A 21,589-nucleotide genomic window follows, 5' to 3' on the forward strand; every position below is an offset into this window, starting at 1 on the left:
AATCTGTGAAAAAATATTTCTATAAAACTGATATCCTATTTTTAAAAAGGATATTTCATGAAAATTTGTATAAAGATAAGTTAACTGAACGTTAAAGATAAGTTAATCCTTAAGCACATATTAGCCCAGTTTAATTTTTTTTAAATTTAAGAAATAAATCTATTAATTGTTTACCTAGTAAATTATCTATTAAACATTGATGCAAAAATGTAATAATTGCATAAAATTTTTGTGTAAATTTTCTTATTCCATTAAAATGGGTTTTTATCATTAAATTATATTAAAATGAACAATTTCTCTCTTTTTCAAATTGCTTTTTGAGATCACAAGTAAAATGATTATTGATCCATCCGAAATAAATAAAATTTTGTGAAAGGATAATTTCTTGGGTTTAAAATTTTATAAAGGTGTTTTTGTGGTTTTAATTTTGTAAAGTATACTTTTTGAGGATTTAGATTTTTAAGACTCCAGAACTTAGTGAAAGGTTTTTTAACAGACCTAATTTGATTCTTGGTTCAATTAAAAGTTTTTTATTTTTTAATAGTAACACATAGTATATGAGTGAGTGCTGAATTATTGTTATGGTGATGTTGCAACTTGGAAATGTGATGTTGCAAAATCTTGCAACATGAGTTTTAACAAAAATCTTTATTGTTTTACCATGTTCATAATTATATACTTTTATTTCTACTATTTGAATACTAAACAACCATCTTTTTTTTCTTCTCTTAATTTAATGTTCTTTATTTATTCCAGCAGAAATGTAAACATTTATGAAATAATGATATTGCTATGCTTAAACAGGTTTCAATTTTCTTAATGCTGTTTATAATATATAAATTTTATATTTTTTTCTTGTTTTTCCTTTTAAAATTTCAATATATGAAGCATTCACAAGCTATGAATAACTTTTTTTTTTTAATTAGCACTAGCAAATAGGTAATTGGATACTTATTTAAATACAGTAATCTTCATTTTAATATGTCTCATTTAATGTATAGTTAATATAAATTTTTATTATCAATAGTTACCGCTTTTTATGATGCATAGTTATTGGTAATTTAAAAAAAAAGGAAAGAAACAGAAGGTAAAAATTTTTTTACTGAAAGAAAAAAATAAATTTTTATTTTAAGAATTACAGATGAGACTTTAAGTGGTGATAATAAAGGTGATAGTGATTTAAGTATTTAGTGTCTTGAGTATTGCAAGTCTAAACAGTTGATGGCGATTCTTAAAAGCTAAAGTTTATGAGTTATTAAAAATTATAAACCATGTTCTCACATTTACTCTTTCGGTGTAAATGAAAAACCATAACTTATTTTTAAACATTTCCTATTTTTTTACATGCATTATAGCTTAAAAATTTTGATAATTTTAGTGGTTTTCAGTTTAAAAACTGCCCTAATTTAATAAGCAGCTTGCTTTGGTCTCTTTTTATTTTCCAGTATATACAAGTCAGTTACACATAAATTGTTCAGTATAATTATAAATTGCCCAGTGTAAACAAGATTAAAAGTATTTTAACTTAAGGTTCAGTTTATGTAGTTATTAAATTTTTTTTCTTCTTACAGTCCTGGGATGTTTACTTCAGAAATTCCACTGAAGGAGCTGATCCAAGTAGTGCATACCAAAGTCCACCTCTTACCCCCACTGAGTATGTCCACGTTCCTTTCCCATCCGTGCAAGGGATGACCGCCCTCACCCCGGTATCTGGGACTCCACAATATGTTGAACCAAGAGGAATTGAAGATCATTTATCTGTACAGGCTATCATAAGATCATATCAAGTGAGTAACTTAGCCTCTAAACTTTTTAATCTTTCTCATATAGAAGGCCTTTTCTATACGCAATGTTGCTGCATTGTCCTTGATATTATGTTAGCAGTGTTTTTATTACAGAAAAAAAATGAGAGAGAATTTCTCACCCTTTCTCAAAAACAGGGTGAGATCTCAAAAAATTAAGTGAGACTTCTAAAAATTAAAAAAACGCGAATAGACTTGGGAAAAAAACATTTCTTAAATTATAATACATTTTAACATTTTCTAATTTTTAAAGCATTGAATATTTTTGCTGCATCATCATATGGAAAACGTTCTATATCTACTTTTTCATCAGGTTTTCTCATTAGGTTGCTCAAATGTTTATCAGTCATTTGTATACGATATTTTGTCTTAATTCGGTTTTGAGTGCTAAATGACCTTGCCACATATGCTGAACAATTCGGAATCACTTAGTAAATTTGTAGCATTGAAAAAAATTTTAACGTCTTACATGAAGAAATCTTACCTTCCGTGAACACGTGGTTGCAGAAAAATGTGTTCTGAAAGGTGTTCCGTCATTCGTGGGGGGGGGGCATTGTGTTCTGGTTCGCACCGGTTCTGAACAATACTGGTAGGGAAGCTAGATAACATGGATCCATGTTGAAAATAATGAAAGATCAAGGAAGAGAAGTGGTGAAACGGATTTTATTCAAAATGGCAGAAGACGAATTTTTTTCCAAAATTTGCTCATTTTGAAATTGATTAATAGAGTGCGTGATCTTCTCGCGTTAATAATTTTTTAATTCGAGAAAAGAAAAAAAATACTCGAGATTCTCGCGTTCTCGCACTGTAATGAAAACACTGTGTTAGGTAGGGTGATAGAAGTTAAATCTAGTGATTACAAATACTTATTATTTAATTGAAAAGAATTGATTGATAAAAATTAACCAGACAGTCGAAAAAAGTCTGTGTAACACAGACAACATTTAATTGATAGTCTATTTCACGCTGATTCATTTCATTCTAAAGTATGTGTAAAGTCACCAACACAAGTATATTAGAAATGTATATTCTGTGTTATGGAATTAACTCCCTTAAATTTCGTTTTATGGAATTTTATCTATGTAATATAGGAAGAAGTATATACGAGGAAAATTATTCTCGAACCTAAAATGTGTGTTTCTGGTGCACTTTATTTCCTGATCAAGGGTGCAGAAAATTCACAGCATAATATTTCTCCTGAACACACTTTTTCAGGCTTGAAATTTCTCTCAGAATTAATTATATCAGTTTTTAGTTACAATGAAGCTTAATAACTGATTTTAGAAGGTGGAGTTTGTGTATTATTAAAATTGTTTGATAATAGTTTTTTCTCTAATTAAGAAAAAAATTTGTTTGACTTTATATAATTTTTGAAATATGTGTTGAAATTAAAATATATTGAAATAGTAAAATAATTTAAGAAACTGAATTTTAAGTCCCACTCATGAGTTTAAAGAATTCAAACTATGTCAAATTGACATATGTTATTTGTGATTTTTTTTCCTTCTCTTTTTGCAGGGAAATTTTTTGTCAAGTTATTATTTATTTTTTTATTTTATAGTCCAAAACATTGTGAAGCAAAATAATTTAAAGAATTCAAACAATGGCAAATTGACATATTATGTTATTTGTGATTCTCCCCCCCCCCCCCCTTCTTTTTTTCCAGGGAAATTGTTTGTCAAGTTATTATTTATTTTTTTACTTTATAGCAGGGGTTTGTGCATGCCAAATTTACTACTGTTTATCGGTACCTTCGCAAATTCAACTTTAGGAAAAACGGTAGTTTCACAAAATACTTTTTCTTAAAATTTTATTTTTGTATCCCGTAAGAAACGATAAATCCATATTTTTGTGTTGGTTTTTTAATATAATTTTTAATTTTTACAAATCATGTCTTAATTTTCACGAAATTGGTAACTCTCAGAAAAACCTAGACAGATCCCTGTATAGGGTAAAACATTGTAAAGCAACAAATTTGTTTGGAATAAAAAATTTATGGAATTTTTTTTTTTTGTCCTATATGTTTTTTGTATGCCTAATAATGTACCTTTTTTTTTTAATAGGTGCGTGGTCATCTAGTTTCCAAATTAGATCCATTGGGCATCACGTCTGCGAATATACAGTCCCCTTTCTCTGAGGGATCTCCCAGTTCCCCTCAAGTTGTTTTAAGAAGCTACCAGTTGGGTAAACAAAACAGCCTACTTTGTTTATAAACTATTTCTCCTCTTTTCTTTTTTTTTCGTATTTTATTAAAATAGTAAGGTTTCCGATTCTTGTACGCTACTTTAAAGAATCTATCAAAGTTTGCTTCTCACTAACTTATATTCTTGTGCTCTTACAGTTTTACAACAGTTAAGAAATGTTTTATAAATCTTAGAGGATATATATATTTTTTTTATTTATTTCTGAGCAAATGAAAATTTATTAGGAAGAAAATTTATTTTACAATTCAATTCAATAATTTGACAATAAAAAGAATGCCTTTATTATAAAAGTACCTTCTTTATTTGAATTAAATTTAATTGGAAAAGTTTTTTAAAGAAGATTAGTGTGTTTCATAATATTTTAAGTACATTGTAGAAAAGTTAACTAAATTTTGAATAACAACTCTTTAAAAACGCTTACTTCAAATTTTCCTTGCAGCAAAACAAATTGTTCAAAACTTTTTTTTCTATTTTAAGTAATTTTTATGTTGTATATCCAATAGTTGTCATGAAAAAAAAGCATTTAATTATCTTTTTTTTTTTACTATTTTTATTACTTTTTTTTTTTTTTTTTTTACTACTATACTATTTTGCATCTTTTTTTTTCACAATAAGTTATGTTAATGTCTTGTATTAAAAGCTAAAATTCTAGATAAGGAGATTTTTTAATTAAAATATACCAAATAACAGGAATTAATTACAATATTAATTAATAACATATCAATTTTTCTCATTTAATTTAAGAGTGGATGAAAGATCCAGGTGGAATTTTGAGTAAGTTAACTTTAAAGTTTAGATGCTTCTTCCTTATGAAAGAAAATATTATACCTTACCGTCATATCTTGTCTGAAAAACTCTAATTCATGAAAAAAATGATACCTCAACATTCTTTAGCATTAGGAATAGCATTCTTAGCATTTTAATTTTCTTCTAAAAATAAATTCTCTTGTGTTAGTTAGAACCTTCTTTCATTCTAAAATCATTCAAAAGTGGTATTATAATCTTCATCCACTGTGATTTTGATAAATTTAAAGATTTAAATAAATTAATGTTATAACTTTAAATATAATTCTTTCCCGAGAAATCTGAATTTTTTTAAAAATGTCACTTAAAACCTTCTTCCACTAAGCGATTTAATTATCTGTTTTAAAAAATTTATTTAACTGCAGTCAAGCCTTAAAGGAAAATTTTGAGCAATCTAAGAATCGCATTTTTAAAAAATCTGCCCGTCTAATATGTGACCTTGTGTAAAAATGCAAATAATGAAACAAAACATTAAACGATAATAAAATTTAAGGGGAAGTATTTTTTTAAACTTCTATACATATAAAAGAGTGTGAAACAGAGGTTAGAACTATAATTTGGACAGAAATTGTAATTCTTACTTAGAAACAGTAATATTATCCATTCTTTGTTTTCGAAGGTGTATTACACATTTGGAAATATTTTAAATTTTATGTTATTTCATCCTTATTTTGTACTTATTTTATTGTTATTTTGCGGTTTTGTACTTTTTACAATCTGCTTCAGATTTTTTGAGTCATTATGAGTCAACTTTCATTTTTTCTTTACTTATACATTGCAGCTGTTGTATGGCGTTATAATATTTAAACTAGTTACTTGCTAAGTAATAAATCTCCGAAAAATTTATCAGTATACTTTGTTTTATTTTAGTGACATTGGAATAAACTATTGTTTATATTTCTTTAAATGCTTAAATTTGCAAATCATATTTTTAACATATTTGACCATCATTTGATGAATATTATTGAACTTCCCATTAATAATATCATTGTGTGCTGTCATGTCCTCCTTCTCCTATTTTCAAACAGAGGAAAAAGACATGGATCGTCATTTCAAGCTTCCTGGAAGTACTTTTATAGGGGGCAATGAAAATACTATGTCATTGCGGGAGATTTTAAAACGCTTAGAGGTACATGTATTTATATCCTTTTTAAAATTGAACATTTATGTATGATAAATGAATTTAACCTTTAACCAAAATTCTTCACAAAGAAAAAGAACATTTTTCCTCAATTTCTGAGGAGGAAAAATGTTGTTTTAAAATTCTCTTTTAGCCTGCTTAAATGAAATTTGATAACATAAGTATCATAACATATTCGTAGTCCTGTTTTTATTACAAAACAACAGAAACTTTAACTTTGAAAAGAATATTTTAGTTGCCACTGACCATTATGCTGTAGCACCCAATGTTTTGAGCATTAATTTAATAGAAAATGTGAAGAAAAAAAAAATTTTTTTTTGTAATTGTAGTAGTAGTATTCTAAGATATTATGAAAATTGAGGTATCAAGATTTATTCAAGTTAACACCTGTTAACTGTATTTGTTTGATTTCTGGAATCAGGAAATTTGAATAATGTTAAGCATGAAAATTTTTGTAACAAAACAAGTGTTATTATAATTAAAAAATCAATCATTTAGCTTTTGAATTGAATAATTATGGTTTCTTTAACAAGATTAATGTATAAATTAGATAACTTTCATAAAATGTTATGTTATTTCCTTAATTTTCATGTTATGTATTAACGAGGTGAAGAATTGTGATTAATTGAGTTGTTAAAAAAAGTTCAGTTGAGACCTTGTTAGAAATGCCCACATATTTAATAAGGATTCATTTATTTTAATAAATTGCTTAATGCAGTTACAGACCAAAACCTTTTCTTCTTTCTTTCTTTTTTTTTTTAAACAGTTGCCCGAAAATAAATTTTTTAAAAAAAGATGGAAATTCTAAAAATTAATCAAAAATATAAAATTCTTTTCTTCTTAATTTCAACATTGATTTTAAACACTGTATTCCATAAAAAAAATGCTGTCTGTATTTTAGTTTTGATAATTTATTTTTCAATGTCTAGTTAACAAGCATCAAAAATTATTTACTTCAACATTTCAAGCTAAATAAATTATATTAAATGCTTTGTATGTAGGATGTGTACTGTGGTCCTATTGGAATTGAATATATGTTCATAAATAGTCAAGAAATATGCAATTGGATTAGGAAAAAATTTGAAACACCAGGTATTATGAACTTCAATAAAGAACAGAGAAGACTATTGATGGCTCGTCTCATTCGATCAACAAAGTAATACCAAAACACTCTTTAATTAAACCAAAATCATTTTTACTGTTATTTGTATCAGAAAGTAAATCAATTAAAGGGTAAAGCTTGTAGCTAACATAAAACATATATTTAAATTAGTATTAGCTCTATTTTCTACATTATTTTTTAAGATTAATATTTTAACAAGTTTATGTATTAAAAAAAATATTTTTATATTCAAATTTTTCTTAAGTACTTCATTTATTAATTTATTTAAGTGGATCAGAAGATAATTCACACATAAAAGTTATATTTTGTGGTTACATGTTTAAAGAATTTTTATTATAACTTAAATCAACTATGTTCTATATTTAACTAATATAAAATATGTATTTAAATTAGTATTAGCACCAGGGTTGGGTTTTTGACGTCAAAAAGTGGTTTTTGACATGACAAGGGTATAATACTGGTTTAAACCGTCAAAAATGTCAAAAACTAAAGTTTGCCAAAAAAATATATAAACTTCAAAACTACCAACAGTTGCCATGCATTATATTGAAATTTAATTATAATATAGGTAATCAGCAGGTTTTAAAATATTTTTTAATTAAAATTAAGGTAAAATAACAGATTTAAAATCTCAGAAATTTATATTCAAATGCATGTGCAGAAAAATTTTGCACAAAATTTTTTTAAATATTTATATTTTGAAAAAAAAAATTTTTTTTTTGATACTTAAGAAAATTAAAAGTTTATTACTATGCATTTTTGACATATAAGGAACATATAACTAATATTTATAAGGAACTTACAAGTTATGTTGTATAAATACAAACTTGATACAAGTGTATGAAAAAAAATTTTAATGTTATACTGAATATCTTTATTATCCAATATGTTAATTTGAATTTAAAAGTAGTTATATTTGGGAATAATGATAAATATAATTCATATTGTTTATTATATTTAATTATAATTATTACACTTATCATTTTAAAACAATTTTTACCTCCTAATTGTTTCCCCCCACTTGTATTAAGAATACAAATAATGTATATCTTGAAAGCAAGAAGTAATTATTCAACAGCTGAATATTTAGATATTCAACAAAACTATGCATATAGTATTCAGCAAAATGAAATTCACAAGTATTTGGATAAACTAAATTTTCAGCATAGTAAATGAATAGGCTGAATATACTGTAAATCGACACTAACTACTCTGTGTATTTAACAGAAAGCACTTAAATTTGTATTGTCTTATGTTAAAAGATTATTAAGAAGATTTAAAAGAATATTAAAATGATTTTTCTTTAAAAGATGTCTAATGTACAAAACTGCTAATGTTTATCTTTAAAAATGTCTAATTTTTAGTATAATCTATACTATACACTAAATTTGGTTATAAATAAATTTCTTAATAATATCACTGCAGATTTTCAATAACACATGAAAATGAATACATAATATTACGAAAGATGTGAGCTTTCAAAAGTACAAGATTTTGTTTACTATTCAAAATATAAGTGTTTCTTCAAAATTTTAACTTTATTTTTTTCCAGAACATATTTAGAAACACTATCCTTTATAAAAAATATATAAATTTTATGTATTAATTAAATTTCACATATGAATATAGGTTTTTGACATTTTTGACAGTGAGGTTTTTGACGTGACGGTTTAAACCATGGTTTAAACTGTCACATGTCAAAAACCTGCCAACCCTGATTAGCACTATTATTTACATTATTTTTTAATATTAATATTTTAGCAAGTTTATGTATTAAAAAGTATATTTTTTACTTGAATTCTTCTGAAGTACATCATTTATTAATTACTTCAGTGGATCAAAATATAATTCAAGCATAAACATTATATTTTGTGGTTGCATGTTTAAAAACTTTTTTTGCAATTTAAAACAACTTGTTTCAAAATTTTAGATATAACAAATAAAATATGTTTTTATTCATAGATAGTTGTATTAAAAGTGTTTATTTTACAATTGAAGTAGCATTAGGGTAAAAAGTTCAGTTACGGTGCACCCTTAAAACTGTGTATTAATAAGTATCCATTCTTTTCTTATACATTATATCAGTATATAGCTGAAAAATCACCACATTTCTTATGACTTATCTTTAAAAAAAATTGTGTTAACTTTGTAATTCATTATATTATAAAACTTTTACTGCAGTTTATTCTTTCATTAACTATTGCCAGATTTAATTTAAGTTATTAAGTTTTTTATTAAGAACACTGTGTGTTAGCTTTCTTTTCTAGTTTGAACTCAGTTTATTTGAGGAACTCAAATGCAAATCTTACTTATGTTTATTTTTAAAAAAAAAATTTTTTGAACCTTATTATGATGCTAAAGGAAATGAAGTGCAATTTTGGATCAAAATTTATTGTGTGGAATTTTGCGTTTTAAGCAAGCGGTATAATTAAATATGCAAATTTTTTAACTCTTTTGCATTGATATTTTTCTTAGTATAGCCAAAAAATACAATTCAATGTAATTGTAAGCTTCATTTTCAAATTGTTTTACTATAAACACCTTAGTTTATTTGTTGACAATATAAAGAAAAAATTTCAATGCTATGCTCTTATCTAGTGAAAATTTCAGTAACTTACTAAAAAAAAAATTGAAACAATTCCTAAGGATCAGTTCAAAGTAAAAATTTTCTATCACTATATTATTCCAAGCCCTTCAGTTGAAGATCTTAGTTATAGAAAGTGTTATAAGATATAGTGATAACTCTGAATTATAACGCTTTAAGAACTTAGTATGGACCATTATAAGTTAAAAATTTTTATTTTTAAAAATTTTTGAATAAGGCAGTTTTTTTTTTTTTTTTAAGAATAGAGTAATTTTTAAATAGCTCACCTAAGTTTTTATGTATTCTAAAGCTGATTTTTGCAAATTTTCTGAGATTAACACTTTGTATTTTAACTCATACTTCTAATAATTTATTTATCCAAACTTTTTTTTGGGATTTTTACCATCTTAAATCAATAGTTGCAGTTTAAAGTGGAGGCAAATAGCTGCTATGGGTATAAGAACCTAATTTTTTTATTCTGATTTTCTCAAAAATTCTAATTAAAATTTAAGAAAGGTGTTCCATCTTTTATAAAAAATACCAAATTGTTGTATCTAATTCTTGTTGTTGAATAATTGTTCTTCAGGCCCCACTACAATCTGATAAGCCTTTTAAGTTTTCAACATCGCATTCTGCTCATATTTATAAAAAAGAGCACTTTCTAATTTGTTCGATAATTAAATTTGTTTGGGATGTGGTTAACTGATTTTTTTTTTTGCTAAGGGCTGTTACTGTTTATTGGCTAGTATTGTTATATTGTATACAAGATTTTTTATTGCAGAAAAGTAACTCTTATTTTGAGTTTTGAATTACATTTCAGATTTGAAGACTTCCTTGCTCGAAAATGGGTATCTGAAAAACGATTTGGACTTGAGGGATGTGAAGTTCTTATTCCAGCCATGAAAACTATAATTGATCGAGCCAGCGAATTGGGTATTGAAAGTGTCATTATAGGAATGCCTCACAGGTATTGTTTTTTTTTTCATATAGAATGACTGTAGCATAAGAGACTTAAGTTTCCAAATCCTTGTGAAATGTTACCGTATATACATTTTTGTTTATAGTATAATATTTAAATGAAATGATTGTTTTTTCACTGAAAGTTGGATTGTACTTGCTGATAAAAGTTATTAGCTTTTATAGATAAATGGATCTTAGTTAAGAATTATGCACATTAATTTGATTTCAATTTTAATAAAACTAATCAATTTGCCTAATTTAAACTGTTGATTCAAGTTTTTTTCATTTATATATTTTTCTGCCATTTACAAAGCTGTTTGTTAAATTAACAGTAATTGAAAAAAAAAACATTAGGTAATTTACCCTAAAGTCAATACTTGATAAAAAAAAAATTGCAGCACAGCAAAGGTTATTTAAAAATTTTGAAAAAAATGAAAATGGTTACTGACGTATCAAAACACTAACATACTGTTAATTATTAGAAAGTATAAATATGATATTAAATTATTGCCAAGAATTTATACATCTGCTCACTAATTCTTAGCCTGGATAGTTGGTCACAATAATTTAAACTGTTCATCAGTTTTAAGTTTATAAATACTGTGTTTGGAAGATATAAAATTATTTTATTAAACTGTAGATAAGCTGTGTAATGATATCCTTGGCTATTAAAGCTTTGGTGAACTTGGTCACAAGTCTGGCACATTTTTTTATTGCTTGCTTAGGCGCACTTGAGCTTGTTTTAGATGAGTTATAAATCAAACTAATTTTTACGAAGCTAATGAATTCTTTTCAGAATAAATAAAATGAAGTTTATACAAACTAAAGAGGAATGAAAGCTTCCAATAATATCGGAACTGGCTGTAATTTTTTGCCGTCAACAAATTCGACATGGTTTTGTTCAGGGCTTGAAAATTTTAATTCGCCATTGACTGTCAAATATTTAAAGTTGGCTAATAAGTTTCATCATCATGTAAGTTAATTAAGCTACTTAAGCATCAAATTTAAATCAAACTACTTGCGTTTATCTAGCATAGCTACATAGTTAAATGACATAGATTATCGTGTCACTATCGAGCAGCACCTAGAAGTGTTTTGCAATCAAGCAACTGCATTTTTTGCCTATTTAGGACAAAAAATATTTAGCTATCCAATTTTCACCACAAAACCATTGTTTTTTAAACATCAAAGCAATATGACAACCTTGTTTTGATTTACTATTATTGCAATAAATAAGTTTCGATTAAGTTCTTTATTCTTATTTGATTTCAGTGACCAAAAGTGTTCTGTGTACTACATCTCTTAACATAATAAATATTGTTTATATTTTTCATGAATGTAAAATAATGGCAAGTAAAATTTTTAGTCTAGCTAGTAACGAACTAAAATTTTATGTCTTGGTTTAGTCATTCCTATTTGTATCATAAGCATTAGTACAGTACTTTCATGTATTTATATTTATAGTTTTTTAACTTCACTTATATTTATTTACATTATTTTAATTCTTTATTTAGGGGTCGTTTAAATGTGCTAGCAAATGTATGTCGCAAACCTCTCGAGCAAATATTTGCTCAATTTAGTGGTCTTGAACCTGCTGATGAGGTAAAACTATTTTCTTAGGTCTTTTTTTTTCTTTTTTATACATATAAAAATAAGTGTAATGATTACTTTATCATCTTCAGGGCTCTGGTGATGTGAAATACCACTTGGGCATGTGCCATGAACGTTTAAATCGACTTACAAACAAAAACATAAAACTGGCTGTAGTAGCTAATCCCTCACATTTAGAAGGTTTGTTCAGTTACTTCTATTTTAAAAAAATATGTGTCTTAAAATTATGGAAATGGTCGATTATCTCTAGAAAAAGTCATTGGATCAAAAATCTAAAAAATATATGTATAAAATATGTTATAAAATATGTCTACCAAGCTTTGTTTCTGCATTTCATCTCTTGGGGCAAAGTGAAGGCAACTTTAAAATCTTAAATGGATTCTCCAGAAAAAATAATCACAATGTGATTAACATTTTAATTCATAGATGTCACTACAACTGCGAAGTGAAAATCGAGTAAAAGTTTTTAAAAATGGAGGTATCTCAAAAAATACATGTCATGTTGATAAAATAAAAATAGTCTTGTGTGATGTTTTAAAATACAAACTAATGACACCAAACCTGATCTGCAGTTCGAAAACCAGTCCTCCTGTCTGCAAATCTCTCTTGTTAAGAGATATTGTGACTTAAAAATAACTTTGTAACTTAACTCTTACTGTAACTTAAAAATTAGGTATTTATCTTTGTAAAATATTTTTTTTTTCTGTAAGTTATTATTTCATAAATTCTAAATTTTATTTTGAAAATCAAACAAGGAGATAAATTTTGGATATTTGTGTCACTTATTAATACTAAAAAGCATATTAGTCTGAATTATTTGATGATAACGAAATTATATTCTTTTTTATCTGATTTTTGGAATGTTTACTATTTCAAAATTGTATTGTGTAATTGGTATAATTTTATCACAAATTTATTATTCCTGCAAAATTCTTAAATAACACCTTTATCTTTTTTTTTTAATTAGATTTCATATTTTAATGTTTGAAAGCCAGTTCATAATCAGTTTATTTGTGAAAATAAAGTAATTTAAAAGCACAATTAATATTTTCACATTCTCTGATGATTGAGTTGGGTCACCAGAGAAGAAACCTCTTAACCTTGTATTCATTATATGTATTTCTAATGAAAGGATTAATTAAATTATTTTTACTTCATGAAGTTTATTTTTAACTGACTTGTGTTTTAATTGTAGCATGTGACCCTATTGTGCAAGGAAAAACAAGAGCAGAGCAGTTCTATAGGGGAGATACTCAAGGAAAAAAAGTAAGTAAAATTTGATTAATAATTTTTTCTAAAAATTTGCATGAGATACTCCTTGTTTATTACCCGAATTCTTGTCAAAAATAAAGTAAAAATATTGACACAATAGGGCATGGCTTATTATGAGAATTGCAGAATTAGAAACATTCTGTTTGCCTGAGAGAGGGTGAAAATAAACTCTGTATAAATCAACTTATGTAAAACAATATGAATTAATGATATTTTTTTAATGGGTTTTGTTTTTCTCCCGAGTATTAATTTGTAATCTCTTATATGACTATATTTTTGAGTGGTTATAATAAGTGATTTTAGAACACCTTGTATGTTGTCTTCCTCCTAGTGTATGCCTCCAAGAATGTACAAATGTGCCTCCTAGAGTACGTTGAGTCACTGCTTGTAAACTTTTTTTTAACAAAATTTATAATAAAGGTTAGTTTTGTTAATATAGTTTAGGTGATAGTTACATTTCAATATTTACATTTAAGTGAAAAATAATCCCTAATAGTTTTCAAAAGGTAAGAATTCATTCCTTAATATAAGATTTTTTATTCAATTCACCATGTGTTATATTTGCTTTTAAACTCTCACTTAATTTTCATCCAATTTTTACTCTCTCAACAGGTTATGAGTATTTTACTTCATGGTGATGCTGCATTTTCAGGACAGGGTGTTGTTTATGAAACTTTCCATCTTAGTGACTTACCAGATTATTCTACCCATGGCACCATACACATTGTTGTTAATAATCAAGTGAGATTCTTAAGATGCTCTTATAAAATCATTAACATCCTTGTATAATTTGTCTATGGAGAGAATTCCCCTTGCCACAAAGTCTAAGTCCGTCTGCTGCTCTAGAAACAACAAGCAACACATTTCAAAGAGGGGAGCTTCACTCTCTTCTGATTTCTTTATATTTTTTTTTTCAGCTATATTTTTGAACATTTTAAGCATGCTGTGTTAGAGCTATAAGATAAGAAAAACTAGATATTATAAACATCAATTGATGACTCTGTATTGACAGCTAAAATTACATTTTTTTTAATATTATTATTATTTCTGATTGATTTACTAAGATTTTTCCACAGAGCAAATAGTTTAATTATACTTTATGATACAGATATGCCAAAACATGTCATTTTGCACCAGACAGAAAAATTATCTAACAAATTGAAACTTTGAAGAAAAAAAGGCTAACTAAACTCTGGAAAATCTGCATTATGCACTATACTGAGTAGAGTTTATTGTGCATGGTTTTATATCTTTTTTTTCCCCATCTTCAGAGAACGTTTAGCTTTTTCTTATTTACAACAATGCGATTTTGTTTGATCCATTTTAAAGATTGGTAACTTTATTATAAATATGGCAGTTTTTTGTTATCATTTCCTCTTAACTTTCAACGCTTAATTTTTATCTCTAATAAGTGAAATTTAGCTCTTTAAATTGGTTTTTATTCTTTTTCAATAGCGAATCTCGTATTACAATTTGTATTAACGATATTTTCAAAGTAGACATTGAGATTCACATTGAAATTATTTAAGAATCACTATTGTGATTGCAATTTATATTCATCTGATTTTTGAATCATATTTTGCTGTTCATATTTTTCTGATTTACAGATTACATGTCTCAACTTAATCTTGACTTGACACTTGAATAATAGTTAAAACACTCTTGAGATTTCGCTGTATCAACATAGCATTTCATATACAAATAACACTTGGCATATTCACACAATTGTAAAATCAAGCAAGATGGTTATAGCCCATAAAAATGTTTTAATTTTGTCTATGTGTGACTCAAAGAATTAGTTATAGAAACTTATTAAAAGTAATTAATTTCGTTACAATCAGTAAGTTGTATACTAATATTAATGCGTGTCTATTATTTAGATTGGATTCACAACTGATCCCAGACGATCTAGATCATCTCCTTATTGTACTGATGTTGCCAGGGTAGTGAATGCTCCTATCTTTCATGTCAATGCAGATAATCCTGAAGCTGTAGTGCATGTTTCAAATGTTGCTTCTGAATATCGAGCTAAATTTGGAAAAGATGTTGTTGTAGATTTGGTAAGTTCCTGATTTAAATTATTTTTCTCAAAACATTAACATTTTAAAAGCTGCTAAATTAGAATACAGATTCTAAAATATCTGGAGGTATTTGAAATCTTATTGTTAAAAAACTGCAAGTTTAAATAACTTTAGATATCCTTGGCATTTAGTTTTAGAAACATAAAAATATTCACCTTTCTGTATTAAAAAACTTTATTTGTTAAAAATGTTTTACAAATATTTAATGTTTGCTCTACAGTTTTGTATATCATCTGCTTAAATCTCTCTTTGGTATTCAATTCATTTTGACTTCTTGATCATCTTTGGCACCTATTCTTCTGGCCCATATTTAATTCACAATTATTTTTCCTTTAAATTCAGGTTTCCTTGAAATATTGTGCTTGTTTTCTTCATTAATGTGACATTGTAACAGTCATTCATTCTTGAGTTATTTGTTATTATACCAGAGAGCCAAAGTTTGAAAGCTACGTTCAGGTTAAAAATAAAACTTTTTGCTTGAAAGATATATTTACTTTAGTTGTAATGTTTAAGCAACTATCTTTATTTTTTAAAAAAAAAATTTCAAATTTTAGTCAAACTAAAATGTTCCCATCCTTATTAATTTATATTTTTTTACACTGGAAAGCTAATAATTCACATTAACAAATAAAAGAATTAAAGTTTTTGATGAAAATATGGTCTCAATTTTTATTGAAATTTACCTGGTATACCTGGAAGAGTCGGGGAAATTTTTTTCTGAAATTGAGTGGGAACCCTGTTAAAAACTAGGGTTAGTTAAAAGCAAAATCTTCAGCCAGAAAGCAATGATAGGTTCAGTTGCAAGGCTTAAGCAAGCAACATTTGAAGTTAAATGCCACTCATTAACACATGTGCAGACCTGCCAACTTTTAAGCCTTTCCAGGATGATTTTTCCTAGTGGTAGTAAATTGGAATTTAAGTTGCATTTTTAAGCAGAACATACGCTGCAGTTTTAAACAGCTTATGCAGTTTACCATGACACTGTTAAATATTAATATATATACTTAATTTTTTTTTTGAAAAATAGTGGTGATAAAAAAGGTTTATAAATTAAGTTTTTAAATGTAAGGAATATATAGAAAGCATACATTTTACTACCACTTTAAATATAGAAATAAAATTTTACGCTAAATGCGTAAAAGTTGGCAGGTATGCATGTGTTTTCATTTCCAATTGGTTATTTAGTATGTTGATACTATGAAACTTCTGTATCTTTTCTGCGATTATCTGTGAGTTCTTTCTTTATATCGTATCAAAATGTTATTTTAAGTATGAGTATAGTTATGCATATCTCGCTAATGCATGCATTTAATCCAATACGTAAAATTTTGTTTTCTTGACTCTGTATATCAACAGTTACATTCTTGAGATATGTTCATTTTGTAAATAATGATTTGTTATCTTTTGTAGGTGTGCTATCGTCGTAATGGGCATAATGAAATTGATGAACCAATGTTCACTCAGCCACTTATGTATACTAAGATAAGAAAAACGCTCCCAGTTCTTGATCAGTACAGTCGACGTCTTGTTGAAGATGGAGTGGTCACTGAAAAGGAATGTGAGGTATGAAAATAACTTATCTTTATATCAAAAATAACTTATCAAAACTTTAAAAAATATACTTTTAAAAATTAGCTAACTTTTTAAAATAAAAAAAAGCATTTATTTGACACAACAATCACACAGCAAAGCAAAAAACAATTAAAATACCCATTACGGTGAGTATGTAATACAAACAAAAAGCAACTCACTCTCCGGCGTTCTAAAAAAATTTTCCTTGTTCTTTTTATTTTTTCCTGATCTTGTTATGTTTTTTTTTTTTTAAATTCATCCTTGTGTTAGCTACATTTTTTTCAGGACTCTATAATAGTATTTTTTTTCTTTTTTTGTCTAATATTGCTCATTAGCTGATAAATCTTTCATTGTTGCAAATTCAAAATATGGGCTAATTTTAAAATTTCGGATATATTATATTTTTATTTTGTGTACCCTTGCATAAAAACTCAAAAGGAATAAAAAAAATATGAGAAAAGCTTAAATTTGTTATGAGGCAAAAAAAGAAAAAAAAATGAATAAAAAACGTAATAAGAGATTGACCTGGAAAATTATCTTAGTCAAAGGATTGAATATCATGCAGTTATTTTTTAAAAAAATCCTGATGTCTAGTAAATAATGTCTTGCAAAAATTTTTAAAAAAATTTTAAAACTATTTTAATGTTATGGGCAATGTTTTGTTTCCATAAGTGCTTTTGATCAATTGATTTTAATTCATATTACATCTCCTTAACTATATCGATTTCTGCATTTGTGAAAAATATTTTAAGTGTTTTTGTTAGCGAATTTGTTAAATTAAAAGTATCACACTACCTCAATTTGCTAAGATTATCTCCTTTTTTATGAAATAGAAGATATTCAAATGGAATCAGAGTGGATTTAATTGAAATTAAATTCTTTATAACTTCAAGTAAATTAAAATCTTTTTATTCATTGTGGGCTGTTATTTTTAAGCACTTTATTTAAAAGATCCCTTCTAACCATGTTTAAAACACTGAATAAAAAACTTGTTTCCCCCCCCCCTTTAGAAATCATTAATTTGTTTATGTAAAATTTCAAATTTAACCAAATGATGTCTAGAAAAGGAGGATAACAATTTAGCTTAAAAAAATTAAAAACTTTCACTGAAATTGCAGCATTGAAACCTGTTTACCTGTCTGTTTATCTGTTTACCTGTTGTAATTTCTTGAAATAAAGTTCAAAAGTCTGATTTCAGTATTAGTGAGTTAGATGAAAGCAAAGAACAACAATGTAGCTTTAAAAAATGACACTTCAGTAGATTAATACTTCTTTTAATTTTTTGAAATCTCAAAAAGCTAATTTCATTATTAGTGAGGTTGTTAAAATTTTTATAATTGAATATTTTAGCCTGCATTTTAAATCTTGATACTACAGCAATGAACAAAATTCAAGCAGCTGTGAAAGAAAGATATGAAATGACCATGACAAATTCCCACTTTTAGACAAATATTAACTCACGATTATAAATTAATTGTCCGTGCTGGCACCATTCTTATCTTATATAAATTACCTTATTGCATCTTCAGAAGTTTCCACTGCTGAAGATGCAAGTATTAAACTGCCTTTTGAAGTTTAGGAAACTTAAGTATATTGACATTTCCTTATTGTTATGGTTGTAAACAGTTGGTTGAAACAAATATGAACCCACAGTTATGAATTGCCCATTCTGATGATTGAAACATACATTAACCCCAATAAATTTATTTCCCAGCTGTTGATTGAATCGAATATTAACCCAAAATTAAATATAAACAGCCCATGCTTTCTTATATAAATTTGAAGCAGATTGTAAAATTGAACTGGAAAAAGCAGTTCCCATTGCTGAAGCAGTTTAAAAATTAAATATTTTGACATTTCCCTATTATCATGGTTGTGTAAGCTGTCGGTTGAAATGTTCTTGTTTTTATTATACAGTTACATACAGCTGAGTGTCAAACTGTAGTATTAGATAGAATGTTCTTGACATTTTGTTTTGTGCATAGTTAAATAGAGAATTATTTAGGTCTTGATATATAACAAAGCTTATGACTATATATTCTCCAAATAAATGAGATTTTCAATAATAAAAAGTTTCTTACACACTCAATATAAAAAATTTAAAAGTGAAGTATGAAAAATTTGAACAGGAAAAGTTCTTATATTGTAAAAAAGGTTTTTTTTTTCCAATCCTGTTTTTTGGAAGATTCAAATATAGAATCCATTTTAGGAGGAAGAAGCCAGATATGAAGCTATTCTTCAGGAAGCGTATACTAATGCTGAAAAAGACACTCGAATGTATAATACTGATTGGCTAGATTCACCATGGAAAGGTAATATGCTAATTTATAAAAAATATCATGCAATTCTTATATAAATTAATCGCAAGGTTTGTGTGGAGGAATTTGTTTGCTACTAAATTTCAATATGAGCTACGAGTTAAATATTTAATTAATCATGTTCTGAAGCTGTACACGCAATTCTGATTTTGTTCAAGCAAGGGAGAAAACGTATATACAGTGGAAAATCATTGGACTTTGTCGTTGAGGGGAAAGTTTTAAATGGGTGCTAAAAGTTCCCATTAGTAGAGGTGAAGGTTTCTCAAGTACGTTAAAAACAAAAGTTTCTTTTTAAAAAATTTTGCTTTTTTTTTTATTTTCTCAAATTTTTTTTTCGCATTCTGTTGCAGGATCTTTCTGTTTGTAATCCAAAAATGTTACTGGATCTTTTTTTTTAATTTTTTTATTTTTTACTTTTGTATATCCAAAACTTATATACTTTCATTTATACCAATATAAAATGTGTCAGTTATTTTAGATTGTTTGTTTTGTATTTAATGTGTTTTGCTTGGACCTATATTTTTAGATATTTTTGAAAACTGACATTTATTTGCACTTTATTCATCCCTAGTTATTTCCTAAACTATTAACCCTTTCGCGACGAATATTTTTTTTTTTTTTTTTTACAACAACAATTTTGGTAGCATAAACTATGAGTAGGGCAGCATTATGTAGTGCCATTTATCTTCTGGGAATGAAGATACCTTCCAAAATATTGGCAGGACTGGTGGGAAAGTCTCCTATTAGACAGAGAAGTGTTTCTGTCCCAAAAGATTTTTTTGAAATTTGCTTGGGACGTATGTGTCGCGTTAGGCACGAAAGGGTTAAATCTACAGAAATGTGTAAACTGTTACATTTCTTCTAGGGGTTTTTATTTAAAATACTTTAAGCATTAAAACCTTTAGAACTTCTCCATTTAATTTTTCCTGTCAGGAACTAATGTGTAAAGATAACCTACCATTTTCCAAATGCAATTATCATTTTCTTGATGAAAATTGTTAAATATACTATATAGCTTGTCTAATTACATTTATCAATTATTAATTTTTTATAAAAAATTAAATGTAGGATTTTTTGGAACCAAAAATCTGTATAAATGTGATCCAACTGGTGTAGAAGAAGATATATTGCGCCATATTGGTGTGGCTTTTGGCTCTTCACCACCTGGCAACTTCAAAATCCATCCTGGCATCAAAAGAATACTTAAAGCTCGAATGGAGATGGTCGATCATCGTCTTGTTGATTGGGCTCTGGCAGAAGCAATGGCTTTCGGTTCTTTGCTCAAAGATGGCGTCCATGTCAGACTAAGTGGACAAGATGTAGAACGTGGAACTTTTAGGTATTTTAATCATTTATTTTAACTTATCTATTTTACAATTTATTATGTAAATTATAATATTATAAACTCTAATTTTGTTAACTTTACTAGCTGCTACAAAAAATATCAAGCTTTTTCTCTTTGTAAAGTGCAATGTGTTGTTTTTATTTCTAGCCATCGCCATCATGTGCTTCATCATCAATTAATTGATAAAACAACTTACAGACCATTATGTCAACTATGGCCAGACCAAGCTCCTTATACAGTATGCAACAGTTCTCTGTCAGAATATGCTGTCTTAGGTATAAAAATAGTTACTAAAAAAAATTTCTTTTCTCTATAGTTTTATCTCTTTTTTTTTAATCAAATCTATTAATGTATGAAATTATATCAATGTAATGTAAATATTTGACAATCATAGTTCTAACATAAGCATTTATAAAATGTTAGTGCTGTTATAATTTTTTTGTGTTTGTTTTCAAAGATAGGAAAAAATTAAAAATAAAATGTTCACTCTTGTCTTTTAAAAACTTTAATGGAGTCTGATGATGCTTTTAAGCTTTCTTGTTTCTGAACTTTTATACTTTTCTGTAATCACTTTTCTAAAATCATAAGTTTTTGGGAGATAAATTAATGTTGTATAATAAATGCATAATTCCATTATAGTTTAAACTTTTCCACCTCAAATGTTTATTTGAAAATTTACTCACAAATAAATTACGGCATAAATTAAAACATTTGGATGCTTATTGATTTAGATTAATAACTTTCTGCAAATTAAAAGCATTGAGGGAATAAA

The 21,589-nt window shown here is 26.7% G+C and overlaps 1 protein-coding gene across 1 annotated transcript in view; it reads left to right on the forward strand.

Moving 5' to 3' along the window:
- The window catches only part of Ogdh (oxoglutarate dehydrogenase Nc73EF), a 32,564-nt gene that overhangs the window by 1,095 nt on the left and 9,880 nt on the right, over positions 1–21,589 (forward strand). Inside the window, exons 2-15 of the mRNA XM_043049259.3 lie at positions 1,572–1,787; positions 3,866–3,986; positions 5,839–5,939; positions 6,953–7,107; positions 10,479–10,625; positions 12,133–12,220; positions 12,301–12,409; positions 13,425–13,495; positions 14,114–14,242; positions 15,382–15,561; positions 16,993–17,145; positions 19,364–19,466; positions 20,541–20,811; positions 20,965–21,092. Of these exons, the coding sequence (XP_042905193.2) occupies positions 1,572–1,787; positions 3,866–3,986; positions 5,839–5,939; positions 6,953–7,107; positions 10,479–10,625; positions 12,133–12,220; positions 12,301–12,409; positions 13,425–13,495; positions 14,114–14,242; positions 15,382–15,561; positions 16,993–17,145; positions 19,364–19,466; positions 20,541–20,811; positions 20,965–21,092 (1,972 nt within the window). The remainder of the gene's footprint in view (positions 1–1,571; positions 1,788–3,865; positions 3,987–5,838; positions 5,940–6,952; positions 7,108–10,478; positions 10,626–12,132; positions 12,221–12,300; positions 12,410–13,424; positions 13,496–14,113; positions 14,243–15,381; positions 15,562–16,992; positions 17,146–19,363; positions 19,467–20,540; positions 20,812–20,964; positions 21,093–21,589) is intronic.

Source organism: Parasteatoda tepidariorum, chromosome 4 (genome assembly GCF_982258835.1).
Source record: "Parasteatoda tepidariorum strain Cologne lab strain chromosome 4, Ptep-v5.0, whole genome shotgun sequence".
Taxonomy (NCBI): domain Eukaryota; kingdom Metazoa; phylum Arthropoda; class Arachnida; order Araneae; family Theridiidae; genus Parasteatoda; species Parasteatoda tepidariorum.